We start from the raw sequence: 15,680 nt of genomic DNA, 5'->3' as shown, positions 1-15,680 counted from the left end.
CTAAAGGTAAATACGGTTTAAGGCAGAGACTTCTGAAAACTTAATCAGATATTCACTTGTAATTTTACAGTGCCTTCTAACTGTCTAAGCATTGCCTTAGCTATTCAGTCAACTTACTTCTCCTTTTTCCAACATCCCCTTTGGAGGTAGCAGCTTCATTCAGGAGTACCATTCCCATGGTGATAGCAGCATCTGTATCGTCATTGTCAAGGAAAGCAGCAGATGTGTTGATACCTCAGAAAGCCACCAAGGTACATCTATGAACTACAGCTTTCAAGTTCATAAAACAAAAGAAGGTATTTACATATAACAACTGCATATCACAATCTGTACTGTGCCGATACACTCACCTGTGGCAAAAATGTGTAGGATTTTTCTTTGTGCATTCTGGATTAAAAAAAAAAATTAAAGAAGGTTCAAGAAACTTTAAAGGACAAGTCATCAAGTAGGACACACAAATTTTGGAAACAGCCATTCCCCAATATTTTACAATATTCTGTGTATTGGTACTAAAGGATTTTTTAAAAATGAAAACTGTAAGATCCAGGAATCATTCACTGCAATTGCACACAATTCATTGGTTATTTGACACAAACTGAAGCAGTTGGACTGCTTTATCTTCCTCTGCATTTGGATAAGACATTAACTCCCTCTTTAGTGTCATATTGCCTAATAGTTTAGCAGAGAAACATCTCAGAGGCAAAGTCCTCAGTCACTTTCAGTGTTTCGTTGTCTCACTATAACTGTTAGAAATGTGAACACGTACATAACAATAAAACAATTTCACTGATCTAGCAAGCTCTTAAGCCATTCACTTAATTGTTTATTTGAAACTGTATAACCGAAAAGGAATGGTTACTACTGTGCATAACACCTGTTCTGAAGCAGAGGCAAGCCTGAATGCTCCGAAGCAGGTGTGAATCATGAGAGCTAGAGGTCACAATATCAGGAAACACAAACTTCAACACGCTTTACAGATTGTCAAATAAGGTTGGAGTTTTCAACATTACTTACCCCAGAGCATGATGACTACAAACTTCAAGAGTAAGATGTTATTATTTATGCACACAAATAATTCACAGAAGATACTTCAAACATGCTAGAGCCATAAATAATATCTGCATCTTGTAACATTACACTTGCAGTGATCTTGTAATATATTAATATTTTTCATTTTAGGAATGTTCAAAATTAGACCAAAATGCTCAAAGACAGCTGAAATTTTCATTATAAAATTTTAATTAAGCAGAGCTTGAGCAAAGGGATTTAGAACTGTCAATGCTAACACAATCACACTTCATCAGAGATGAGCAGCCTGATTCATGTTTGACTTCCAAATTTCATACACACAGACTGAGAAACAACAAATTAAGAACAACAAGATTTTAAAAAGTAAACATCAAGAGTGAAAGATGGCAGAAGCAAATAGGCAACATGAAGGAAATATAATTTTTAACATCACCTCTTTGATACAGACATCTCCATACAGTCCTAAATTAAGCTCTAATTAAAAACACACTAGTAGCTCAAATTAAATTCCTCACACATGTACAAGCTGCAAGGCATAGAGTCAGTCTATGAATAATTGGTTGTGTTCAAGTCTTCCAAAAGCTTATGACTGCACTTGACAAAATAGAAAAAAAAAAAGTGCAAAATATTGTGAAAAAAATAATCTTGGAATCCATGACACAAAAATTGCTTTCTAAAAATTTTATGTGTTACGATTCAGATTCATGAGCATATGGGACTGGGAATCTCCTGTTCTACTGCTATGCTTCCAGTAGGGAAAAAGAACTGGGGAGAATGTCATGAGAATCATTCAATTCTTTGTTTTCTGATGTTACAAAAGCATAAAGATGAATTAATTGAGAGAGTTGTCACAAAAAGGGATGAGAAAAAAAATTCCACATGTATTTCTACCCTGTTAAAGAAAAGCCCCTAAGGTAGCACTATCAAATAACTTTACCGATTCCTCACTTAGATTTATAGGAGTATTTATGTCCTGAGTTTAACAGTCATGGGAAAAAAAAAACCCCAGTCCCAAGATGTAAAGATAACTCACCAGGCCCTCTTGGGGAAGTGCTACTTTTTGCAAAGATTTTGAAATGCCTTGTAAATGTTTTTTTTGCTTGATTATCTCATGCAGTATCAGTACAAAATGTGGTCCTTTGCTATTCCCTTACCTGGCTGCTTCTGAGAAACAAACCAACCAACCACAAACTAAAAAAGCCATTTGGGAGACATCCCTTCTGTAACTTAGTTCTTATTTTCTTACCAGACCATGAGTTTAATTCACTTTTCTTACCATCAAGAATAACAGTCTCGCAGAAGTAACTTGTTTGCTCTGCGACTGAGAATTATAGATTTGTAACCACCTGAATTGTGCTGGGCTTTTTTCCCCCTCTCTTTTGGAGCTTCACATCATTACCCCTAAAGCTCCCCTCATGCTGTCACTATTTTTGCTTCAGTTGTTGCTTTCTAACTTTAGTCATCATTGCTGAGCTTTCAGCCTCATTGGCTGCCTTTTAGCTTCAATGATATCAGCTTCATAGCCACAGTGTAACATGGTACTTGCCTCAGCTCTCTGATGCTGAAGTAAAAATTCAACCTGAGTCGTCATTTCAATACTTAGCTTCAATAATTAGCTTTTTACCACAGAATATATAGCTGTCACTCATTTCTCAATATATTTTTCACTCATTTCTAACATTCTCTGTTACGCCTTTACACTATTTTGATATTCTACAATATAAAGCAACAGTCCCAGCTCTGAAAACAATCTTTTATGGTATCTCAATTCTCTAACAGTGCAGAATGTAAAATTTTAGCAAGTGGTTACTTGGACAGTTTTTCATCTGCAAAAAATGATGCATCAAAAGATGTACTTATTTTCCAATTTCTCCTTATCTCCCTCACTATGCATTATGAAACTGTTTTGAAAAGATGAGGGGAATGTAGCACTCAGATAAGCCATGGCAAGCAAATGTTTTAAATTCAGATGTTCATGTTTTCTGATAAATTTGTCTATTGATTTTTTTCTGTGTAAATCCTGTTATTTACCTTCTCAGATTATTACACTTTTACATATGAAACTTCTGCTCTTCCTTTTCCCAGCTGATACATGATTTTTGTAAAAATTGAAAACAACTTATTTACATAGGGCTTTTGAAAAGGTTTCGAATTTTGATTCAGGAAGAACAGTTTTAAGTAGGATGAAAAAGACAGTGATCATCACAATTTATAAGTTTATACAAAAAATGATCAGTAGTAACAAATTAAATATTCAGCCCTGAAAAAATCAAGATGTTTTATCAGAAGTAGGAAAAAAAACAGGCCACCAAATCGAAAACGAAACAAAACAAAACATATTGGATCAATAAAATCCAAAATTATAGATATCCTACAAAATGAAACTAATTACTAGTAAATTTGGGATACTTTTTAATTAGCATATTTTAATAGAAAATTAAATCACAGAATGCCCAAAAGGAAGAAAACCTGATCGTTCCAAAGTTTATTAATGTAATACATAATTTATATCTTTACATCACAAATTGATTCCTAATTAGTAGTAAGTGAGGAATGAAAGAAGGAGAGATAATAGCTTGACTAGCACTTGGTTACTTCTGTGAAAAAAGTTTGGTGTTCTCACTCATATTCAGTTGTGTTTCTGCCAAGAGTACAAAATCTGGTATTAGCATTACAAACACATAAAGAAACAACTACCTTTTAAATTGCAGATCATGCAGTTGCTTAATAACATAGGAGCAAGAAAAACTAGAGAACAAAATATTCATCCACTCGAGCCTGTGCTCAGTTTATTGTTACCTAAAATGGGTATAGATTATCAGGCAATCTTTAAAAATTGCTGGTTCAATTTATCAGACATGGAACAAAGAAAAGACCATACTTTTTTGTCAAGGAGTATATGATCAACAGAAACATCTGTGGAGGTTTCTGAGGTTTCTTCTCTTTTTTTTTTTTTTGTGCATGCTTTTTTTTTTTTTTTTCCTTTTTTTTTCTTTTTTTTTTTTTTTTTTTTCCTTTTCTTTTCTTTTTTGTTTGTTTGGTTTGGTTTTTTGCTGGGGGAGGGGTGACAATTAGAACATGAGAAATTCTTTGCTGGTCCCCTACAAAAGGGCGTATTATGCTGATAGAGATATTTAACTTAACCTTTTCCTACTAAAACTTCTATGTTTAAGATGCCAACTACTGTATGTTTCATCTCACTGAAGAAGGATGATTCCTAACTCTACTGAAGAAGTAGAGAATAGTCTGAAAATGATTTGATTATGAATTTATGGATGAATTGTACACAATCAAGATGTATTTAAGTATTTTTTAATGGCCTGAAATCCATTTGTAAGATACTAACAACAACCCTGAACATACTTTCTGTTTAAAACCTTCTGGCTTCAGCTACACTGAATGGTTTTTCAACAATTTTAGGAAGTATTACATGAGTCTTGGCACTGGAGTTCTCCTCAACTCCTTGAAAATTCATCTCAAAACAGTGAAGTAGCTCGAAGTTTGCATTTCAACCATTGAAATGCCAACTATACTACACCACTTTCCTTTTTGATGCTTTTTAATAATTTTAATAGAGCAGAGAACAGATTACACACTAACATAGAATTTCCTATAGTGAAAAAGTTTATTATTGATATGATTCGTTTCAGCTTCAATTTATGAGCCTTTCTAATCCACAGATAATCTGATGGAACCATTGCTCTTGTGGTGCTCTTAGATACCTGAGAATGGAAAGGCCATATAAAAGATTCAGAAGAAGAAAAAGACTCTGGAATCTGTTTTAATTCAGCTGCAAAATGGAGCATAGAGATACCTGATTAAGTTTATGTTAAATCAATAATCAAACATTCAGGGTTTTTCAGCCTGATTTACATCCTAATTATTCACATTTAGGATCAGCTAAAACTAGCTCTGGGGAGATGATTTTTACATTTATTATTTTTGACCTTTTTGGTTGTATAGATTACATCTGATGAAATTTCAGGTTTAGTCCTGTCCATCTTGCAAATTTTTATAGTGTGGTTTGCCCCTAAATATCTTTTTCTAGCTTTATTTATATTTTGTAATCCATTACTCTAAATTTTCTTGTCTAGTGATATTCAAATCACAAAAGTATAAACATCTCCAGAACAGGTAGACAAATAACATTACTTTCCTTAATGTTAAGCATACCAGAGAAACAAATAAATGATGGAATTTCTTAACAGTTTAATTTAACTTTTAAACAGAGATACATTTCCTAAAACAAACTTCATTTGAGCTATTTGTATTTATGAGGCTATATAATTTTCTCTTACTATTCTAACACTGTATTACAAACATCTACCTTATTTTCAAGCACTCTATTTCAAACACTAGACCTAGTATGTCTCATCTGTTTGTTAGCACACACTTGATACTTGCATGCAGACATATAATCTCCCTTACTTTCCCTAAAAGCCTCTAAATTTTTTTAAGAATATCACACATTCTTTTTCTACACTGTAAGTCATCATCCATGTGAGTCTAGGCTGTCTTTTTTACTGTCCATCATTGCTAGGATCTACGCAATATAATTTTATTCTTAGCTGAATGAACTTGAGGACTATTCCACTTAGTAAAAGGTATCTGTGGATTCAAACCATAAAACATTTAACTTTGGACTAGATTTCTACATCTTTTAGCCATTCAAGCAAATATATTTCTCAACCATTAAAATAATTAACTGAAGCCTAAAGAAACCCTTAAAAATGTCTTCAGCCTGTGGTCAGTGAATGCCTCTTGTTGTTTGGACTAGTAGTCAGCTATTTGCGAAAGACAAATAAAAACGGGCCAATTGCCAGAGCAGCTGACAGCTAAATTAGCTTTACAAGGGTCTGCACTTCCAGTGGAAAATTTTAGTCAGAAACTGAGACTGGTTGAAAATCACTGAAATTCAGAGTTGGTAAATTCATGCAGAGGACACACACCATATGTGAAGGCAATTTATCAATTCCAGTGTACTGAAATTAGCTGATGAAAGAGTATGAATTATGTTTCATGTTGTGTTAACAAATGCCCAGCTGTAAATTTAAGGTCTCTGCATATCTCTCTCACATTTAAGACCCTTTAATGTCTTTTCTAAAGGGCCATATTATGAATTGTTTTAAGGTCAAGCAGTAGGAGACTCAGGTAATGTAAAACTGTCTTGATTTTTCTAGTTATTACCTCCTTACACTTCATTACATTTAGGAGGAATCAGACAGCTTCCAGAAGAATCAGAATAAGTTACAAGGTTAACAGGCAGTACTGGTAGATAACACAAGTAAAATAATAGAAAATGTGCAGTATGTTCTGCTGCTTTGGATGCTGATTTCCATATTTAATTTGGAAGCATGCTTAAATATGCTTTAATGTTATGCTTTTAATCCTACCTTTATCCACCGTAGTCTTCTTTCTTTTTTTCTTATCCTTAAGATCCAGAATACAATAACCCTGTCTCACTGCTTTAGTTACCATCCCCACTCACTCTACCATGATCTCTGGGGAAGATCACAACTAGTTGTGCACATTGATGCACAACTGACAGAATCTTACTATCAAGAGCTAAGTATTGTTCTACTGACTTTTGACTCAAAGTTTCAGATTCTTATGGTCAGTGACTCTGACATACAGAAAGTCATCTCTTTACAGTCATCCTCTGGAAAAGTTTCCTCACACCACAGAGGCACTTAATACACTTAATTTAAATTCCCTCTGTAGGATAGGAAATCTCTTTCATAATAGGTGTAATTTTAATGCTACCAAAAGGATTTGTCTTTTTCCTTTTCAATCAATATCTCGTATCCACCTACGCAGCTGTCCCATTAAACTTTGCCTTGGGAATTCAAATTAGGAAACTGAAATGACATTCCATTTTTACTTAGCTGCATGTGTTTATTCAGCATCAATGTTTAACAGTTTAATAAGTTTAATAGTAATAATGAAAAAACCAGGTTAATCATAACTGCTAATTCCTATAATAAAGGTTTAGATTTATCTCCTGTACAATAAATAACTTGCTTAATAACTGAAACTCCTTTGGTAATGAAAATATTTACTTTTAAATTTACTCCTTAAAGCAAGGATCCACTGTTACTACAAAAGGGAAAAACTTTTGACAGATTACATTCCAAGCAGTTTTATTTCTCCAGGGAATGACATAAAAACTTGATGAAAATTCATTAGAAATACTGAGTAGTGTCTACAAAAAGGAGGAATAGAAGAATTGAAGAAACCTTTCAAATTCAACACAGTCTATCCAACATTACTATTCCTTTTATTTCTTGCTGTATCTCGACACCCAGAGCAATATTTACAGCTGAACACTGCACACTTCAATGTCTATTTGGTTGTAACAGTCATATACACTATCTGTATTCAACTGTAGTTAATTACAACAGTAATACTGATTGTGCAGTTTATTGCATGTCGTTTCTCTTAGGCAATGACAGCTCTTCATTCCAAAGTCATCTCTCTTTTGCCTTTATGTCTTCTTAATAACTCTAGCAAAAGTACTTCAATATCCTTGTCTTTAGTTCCTCTTTCTTGTCTCTCCAAGAATGTCAAACTACTCAGCATTTAAAAAATTTTTATTAGTACCCGATCACTTCTGCTGACTCCTCTTATCTTTGACCCCATTTCTGTCAGAAGAGGGTTGCAACAATAGACAACACAAGCCTGGAACATCTTCTGCATGGGGAAAGAATAGAATTTTTCACCTTGGAAAGGAGAAAAGAAAGAGAAGTATGTTTGGCGAACTCTATAAAGCTCCAAATAGAAGGGAAAAAAAAAGAGAATGGATTATTTCCCATGACTTATATACCAAAGTCACACAGTACATTTATTGTGCAAATTATAGGCTACAAAAAATCCCAAAGGAATAATTTCTGCATACTACATGAAGTTTACACTGAAAATTTATTGCTATAGAATATTATTCCATAATTAATTCAAAAAACGATTTAAAAGAAATAAGAATTTATTAATTGATGACTAGAAGCTATAATATTCTTTATGGTCAATCTGGCTCAAAAATCCCTGAATCGTTTATTCTGGTTGGTTATTTTGTTTTGCACAATTTTTCTCTATGCTTTTAAAAGTCATTGCTGCACTAATACACATGGATGCAAAGTGATGATAACTTGAGAAGATGCTAAACTTTATTGCTAAATCACAATGTGTTTAGATATGTGCTCTTTTTGCGTGGTAAAATTGGATATCTAGCACACAATTAGACTGCTTTACCAGGATTGTGACTGTGAACAAAGTTACTTCTCTGTGTAAACTATGTAGGCCCTAGGGTCCTTAGAGATACTCGGACACTTCAAAAGCAAAACCTTGAATTACAGACTGCACGATGCCTAGCATGTTCATAGCTCCACAGAAGTTACTGCTTTTATATAATTTAACAAAAAAACCCAAACCAAAGCAAAAAATCACTTAAAAAAAAAATCTATTCCATGCTCTTATTTAAATAAGTTTTCTTTGTGTCATCTGCCATATTTATTCTACAGCAGTTATACATCTATTTCTGTAATGACTTTTTGACAAATTTTCTACCTCATCAGAAAGTCTCTATACTGAAATAATTCTACAACCCACCCCAAAGTAGTATGTGTGTAAATTGAACCCAGTTGCTTGAAGCACTGATAATCAAGCTGATGTGGGCATATATATTACATAAAACTTCCTTCTCAACTGCATATAATAACAAGGTTTTATTGTTTGTGGAGAAGATATAAAAATTGGCCAATTTCAAAGAACAGTGAAAGCAGATATTGAAAAGACTGGCATATTTTTATGGCTATAACCTCAAATTAAATTTATACCTAACTCTTATTCAGTATTACTTTTTCTCTGGAAATAATTACAAAAATTCTTTCTTTTTAAAAAAAATTTTTAACCTGTCAATTTATGGTGAACAATGAGCTATAATGTGGCATGAATAAAAGCAAACCTTGACTTTTGTTTTATTCCTAGGCAATAAAAAGCTAAAACATAATGGATCTAGTAATTCTACTCCATAGAGTGTTCTGTTCATTTTTAAATGAAAGCTTCACTAAAGCTATTTCATGAATTCTATAAAGCTGGCAAAAGAAATACAAAGGGAAGCCAAAAAGTTATGTCAAACAAGATTGTAATTCACACCAGAATGTGCCATGAACTGTAGTTTGGAAGGTTCAGACTGGATGAAAAACAATTTCACGTCTGAAATTCCCCAGAGAGATTATGTGATCTCGTTCCTTGAAGTTTTGAAAAAATTGCACCAGACAAAACCAAGAAAGACCAGATAGAGTGTTAGTGATAATCCTTCATTAAGAGGAAGATTACAGTATGCGATCTTCTGAGATCCCTTTCAACCAAGATTTATATGATTTCCATGACTATTTCCTGAAGTTAACTCTCCATTACAAGAGAAAGGGGAGCCAAATAACAAAACTAAATAAGAGTTATCTTGTCAGCATAACACAAACTGCTCAAAGTAATAGCCTGGAAGTCACAAAAATGTATAATATACAAGCACCACGATGTCTTGGAGATCTTTTCCAACCTTAATGATTCTATGATGTCCAACCATGTCTTTTCACTGTTCTCTGCTACATGCTCACGAAGAACTGCAGCCCACAGGAAAGGCTCATATTGGAGAAGTTCGTGGAGAACTTCCTCCGATAGGAGAAAGTAAGGGAAGAGTGTGATGAGTCATCCTGAGGAAGAAAGAGAAGCAGAGACAATTGCAATGAACTGGACACAACTTCCGTTCTCCATCCCCTTGCACCACTGTGGGAGAGCAGGTAGATAAATCAGGAGTAAAGTTAAGCCCAGGAGGAAGGGAGGGGTGGGGGGAAAGTTGTTTCAAGATTTGCTTTTTATTTCTTATTACCCTTCTCTGATTTGACTGGTAATAACTTCAGTTAATTTCCCTGAGTCTCTCCCAGTCCTTATCTTGACTCATGAACCTTTACCTACATTTTCCCTCCCCTATCCAGTTGAAGACTGACAGAATGGCTTCAGCGGGACCCTGTCCAGCCAGGGTCAGCCCACCCCAAGTGCCAGTGAAGTTCACCCCTATTACCAGTCCTAGGTGAGTACACTGTATGTGCACATATACCTGGTATGTAATCAGTAACTCTGTATAGATTTTACTGAATTTAATTTTGCTTTATACAATTATTTAAACTGAGTAGCTGACATCTTCACAAGTCCTTTTTACCCAAGTCCTAATTATGTAGCTACAGCATGGAAAAACAGATCTTTATATAGAAATCATCTAGCAGATGAGGTAAAAACACTATCTAAAACAAAATAAAAAAGGGCAAAGGAAATTAATATTTTTTCATCTGAGGTATTAAAAATTCACTTTATAGAGAAACACAACATTGCATTTCAACATCTAGAAAGAAGTGACAAGCTTACTACTACAAAGTAAAAAGAAACAACCAAATGAAACATGTACATTACCAGAATAGTAACGTCCTGTTTTAAAATTCAATGCATCTTTTAAACTTTAAAGGATAAAGTGAATGTACTACTTTTTATCCATCTGGCATATTTTTTTCTATTTCCCACATTTTCTAACAACATTTTCTGAATAAACAAATAATGAAGAAGCAATTGAGCAACTCATAATTACTACCAACATTGAAAGAATAAAGGAATATTAATTTTCACAAGTAACTGTTAAACTCTGTCAAGATTTTGTGTAAAAGATTTCATTGTGAAATTTGTGCGTGACTAAAAACTCATCCCAACAGTATTGAGCCATGAAATGAAACCTTAGAGAATTCTTTTTGCATGTGGCAATGCACAACATCACTCAAAGGATTCTTTCAGACAGCTGCATTAATGTAGCTAGCCAACTTCCTGGTTTAAAGACAGTATCTGCCAACAAAAAGTTATCACTTCCATGCCTGAGTCAGAGAAACAAAGTACGTCATCAATGAAAATTTTATTTTTTATCTACTCTGGTTTGGGGATTTACTTTTCTCATTCTCAAGCAGTCAACAGGACTGGTTTAGATAACAGATTTGTTTAAATTGTGGCAGTTCACAAAAAGCAAAAAACCATGAAAACAAATTTCAGCTCTACAAAGGAAAGCAGAAAGATGATACTAGTAAGATGCATACTTTATCTATTAAACAAGAAACGTTCCTGTACTGGGGGACCCAGAACTGGAAACAGTATTCCAGTTCAATTGCAAATATTACATTTACTCTGCAAAATAAGATCATAACTTTGAAACTAACTATAATGGCTATTTATGAAGCATATAAAGTTTCACAGGTAGCAAAACAGATGCCAGGCAAGTGAATGTAATGAAAGTGTAGTGATGGTGGTGTCTTTGGATAGCAAATGGCAAAGACAAAGGCAGACAGGGAAGTTTGAGGAAGGGCAGGTTCTAAGGCAGGATAACTTCAGAGAGAGAACAAGAGAGTAGCCACAATCATAAAACTGGGATCTGTCTATTACTGCAGATTGGGAAATATTACTTTCTTTTGCTTGTTCCCCTTAGAGAAAGGTATTTGTGATGGAACAACTAAACTTTAAAAATGGTTAAAGGTGACTAGAGTTCTCACTAAATGAATAAACCTGATGAAAATCAGGGTTTAAAAAACCCAGAGCATGTGAGTTTTTCTTACAGTTTATTAAAACTTTCACCAAAAAATACCGAAAAAGCCCCAGAAAATCCCAGCTTAACTTTCTCTGACTCAGTTAGACTGAAAGAATAAAAGTAGGTCTCAAAGTCTTTCTGTGAGGACGTGATGTCAGAACAAATGTGATTGAGTTATTTGTTCGAAGTAGTAATAGTAAACTGTTTAGATTAGGTGGGGGAAAAAAAATCCAAGGACTATTGGAGGAAAAATAATGTTCATGCACAGTTGATAAATTTCTGGATGCTTCTCTGGTAAGTAAAAAGAAATAAAATTATTTTTTCATTGAATTTTTAATTATTATAAGGAAGAGTAAAAAAAGAAGAAAATTAGTTTCTGCTACTGGAAAGGTAACACTTAAAAAAATTAAGAATAGTAACCTGGCACAAGACTAACAAAGGAGATAACAAGGTGCACATCAGTGAAAAGCAATGCCAATGACTTGGCAGTAAATAGCAACAACAATGAATATTTATTTCAACATATAATAAGTAAGCCAAAATACAATACCTGCTTAAATGTTCAATGACATTCACTGCCAGAGCAATTTTATTTAAGAGCACACTGTGCCTCAGCTTGGTTTTTTAATATTCATTCATTCACCAGTTTGAAGGATACTCAGCAGAAGAATAATATGCGACTCTGCCACAAACTGAGCCTGACTGCTTCCATGTATGTAACTCTGTAAAATAAAAATGAAAAGCATTCCTCTTTAAGAAATCCATTGGAAACAGCACAACCTTATATTGTGAGAATAAAACCTGTTTTGCAGAAAAATGCAGGCAGCAACAGCTAGAAATTAATAGCACAGTTTATGTAGGTTTAGTAAAAAAGAATGTTAAAAATAGTATATTTAGGCAAAGCACATATATACAGTAAATGTAATGTTTCAAACACGAAAGCATTACGCTGAGCTCTTTTTCACACTGCTGCTACTGTGGAATAAAGAACATGCATTTATTTGCTCAGGTGATACAATTTTTCAGAAGGGAGGTGATAAAAACAAGGGCATGCCTCAGCATGGTTTTTACAAAAATGAAAACTGAAGCCTGCCTTAAACAAATCATTCTACTTTAGTCTTTCTCAGATTAAGCAAAGTTTCTTCATACAAAGTCTATTTCATCTTTCTCCAATAAGGTACAATTGTGCCCATCAAAAGTTCCTAATGCATAAACCATCTTATTTATATGGAAATATTGTAAAATAAATGTTAATATTAAAACTAAGTCTAACACAGTCTACTACCCTCTATCCCAAACAACCTTGGTAATGGGCTCCCTTTGTATATTTATTTTAAGAACCTGTAGTGTATTAGTGAAAAGCTGTCAGTGTTTATTGTCAACTTTCTATGACAGCAATAAAGGAAGCAAAAATCTGAAGGACTGTCAACATGCACAAAATGAGGGAGATTCTCTGTCTTCCTCTCCTATATCAATTACAAACACTGAGTACAGTTTTTCACAGCATGCTATATGAAATTAAATATATCCATGTTCTGAAAGTATTATTTATATATATTCTTCTTAAGCATAAATAAAATTTTCACCCACCCCAACTAAATACAAAGAAAAATGCTCACTAGTAAGGCAAAGAAACAGAAAACCTTTGCCCTCATTCTGAATGTAGGGTTTTGTTAGTTTGTTTATTTTATTAACTCATACATGTTGCTTTAGTTCAGTTTATTCTGAGTATTTCTGGCAGAATACCATCCTTTTCATGATTCAGAACAACTCAGATTTGAAATAATTGGATGCTTCAGCACACAAAAGAATGCCTTCACCCATGCTAGTAAAAATCTGTTTGATGCAGTGTCAGATCATGTAATTTGTATTTACTCAGTATATTTCTATCTATTGTTGTCAAAATTCAATCATATTACGCTCATTCAAATAACCAATTCAAACCTCAACCAGGTAAGACCTTCATGTAGCTGAAGTTTCCATTTCTCAGAGATACTGTTTTTCCTTTAACAAGATAAAAAACCCTGATCTCATAAGAATATCTCACTGAAGTATGATATGACAGTGAGCCAAACTGTATTTCTTGATTTTTTTGCATGATTTCTTATAAATTTCACTAAGACTACATATACATATATACACATATACATATATATATATATATACACACATGATACACATGCACACATATACATAACAGAAAGGAAGGAAATACGAATATTTCACACTAATAAAAATTAATGAAAAAGTTAAAATGCTTGATAGATTGGGTATTCTGATTCAGTTGTGACCACTCTCCTGTGAATAGTGACCTTCTGTCCTTATCTCTCATGCAGCTAAAGCAATATATATACATGTAGAGATACATGTACACTTGCAGAATCTGGATTCAAGTGTGCCTAACAGACAAACATCTATTTCTTCTAATGATCACAGCACAAAGTTATAGTCTAAAGCTTACAATGATTACATTTTATATAGTGTATTTGTTATTACAGTGTGAACTGAAATAAAAAATGAGCCTTTCATCAGAAATGCATGACAGGGTCTAGTGGCACTATTTAGTTATTATAATCACTACTACTTGTTCTCTACACACATGCTAAATTGCATGAAAATGCACACTGGGAACTAAAGAAATACACTCTGTGTTGAATATACACTGTTATTATCACTAGCTAATAAAACTGCTACCTGACTCCTCAGATTATAAATGCTGTCTGTATCTGTAAAACATTTACATGAGAGATGTCATTTTTATTCATATGCCCTATACTTTAACAAAGTAAATTACTTTTCCTCTTATGCTAGCAATTTAATTCACCCTAACATCATTGGAGGAACAGAATGCAATGTTTGTACATAAATGCATGTACATGCAGACACTATAGACAGAAATTATTCCCTTCCTCAAAACAGTTTGCTGATACTACATTGTTTAGTTTTCCTCCTACTAGGAACGAAGAGAGTCACTTCCAGAAATTTTATGCTACTGTTTCTGATGACAAAAACCTATTCCATACTGGGGAGGAACCACATTTTAAGCACTAGTCTTCATTGACCAGCATAGTAACTTTATTTAAAAATATCACTCAAGCTTGTGTGACTTCTGGTTTCACTTGGCAATAAAAAATAACTACAAAGAATTTTGTTAATGAAATAGGACAGTTTCATAACCATGTAGCTGTCAAACCTGTACAGTAATGATGGTTTTAAAAATGCCAACAAATATGCTCTCAACTCTGAAAATTTCAAGCATGATTTTTCAGTAGCTATTCATACTTGAAAAATTGACTAAAAAATCTAAGGATGATCAGAGTCTGCAGGAAACTCAGTTTGCAATATTGTCCATGTAGACTACTTACAATGCAAAGCTGAAACACCACAAAGAAAATACTAAAAGCTTAAAAAAACTAATTACATGGTTACTGCTTTTAAAATAATATTCTGATTTTAAAAAGAAGAAAAAAAAATCAGAAGAAATTCTGATTTAAAAAACTTTATGGCAAGTTTTTGAATATTACTCAAGTGGTATACTGATTTAATGTAATGCATTAGCAGGGCTCGTATCTCAAGAATATAAGGATACACCTGTTGGAAAGATATTCTCAAAAATCTCTCATTAGAATAATAGAATGGTTTGTATTGGAAGGGGCCTTTAGAGATCATCTAGTCCAATCCCCCTGCAGTAAGACCATAAAGTACATTAGGTTGCTCAGAGACCCGCCCAAACTGACTTTGAATGTTTTCAGGGAGGGGGGATCTATCACCTGTGCGTGGGCAACCTATGCCAGTGTCTCACCACCCTCACGATAAAAAATTTCTTCCTTGTACCTTGTCTAAATCTACTCTCTTTTAGTTTAAAACTATTACCCTTTGTCCTATTGCAAGAGGTTGAAAACATCGGTCCCCATCTTTCTTATAAGGTACCTTTAAGTATTGAAAGTCTGCAAGAAGGTCTCCCCAGAGCCTTCTCTTCTAATTCATTGCTAATCATTATGATAAAATCCTAATAACAACAAAGAATTTAGAGCAGAATCTC

General features: G+C 33.7%; 1 protein-coding gene and 1 long non-coding RNA gene across 2 annotated transcripts in view; both read right to left on the bottom strand.

The window, feature by feature from the left end:
- Positions 1–15,680, bottom strand: part of TUSC3 (tumor suppressor candidate 3) — an 81,909-nt gene that overhangs the window by 9,822 nt on the left and 56,407 nt on the right. The window contains exons 7-8 of the mRNA XM_017744632.1: positions 12,297–12,360; positions 118–192 (exon numbers count right to left, since the gene is read on the bottom strand). Of these exons, the coding sequence (XP_017600121.1) occupies positions 118–192; positions 12,297–12,360 (139 nt within the window). The remainder of the gene's footprint in view (positions 1–117; positions 193–12,296; positions 12,361–15,680) is intronic.
- LOC108449157 lies at positions 803–12,290 on the bottom strand. The gene is made up of 2 exons (XR_001865291.1): positions 12,189–12,290; positions 803–9,734 (listed from the first exon to the last, which is right to left on the bottom strand). It is a non-coding gene; the product is annotated as an uncharacterized LOC108449157 (long non-coding RNA).

The sequence above is a fragment of the Corvus brachyrhynchos genome, unplaced genomic scaffold (genome assembly GCF_000691975.1).
Source record: "Corvus brachyrhynchos isolate BGI_N302 unplaced genomic scaffold, ASM69197v1 scaffold17, whole genome shotgun sequence".
NCBI lineage: Eukaryota > Metazoa > Chordata > Aves > Passeriformes > Corvidae > Corvus > Corvus brachyrhynchos.
This window is presented reverse-complemented; position numbering and strand designations above follow the sequence as displayed.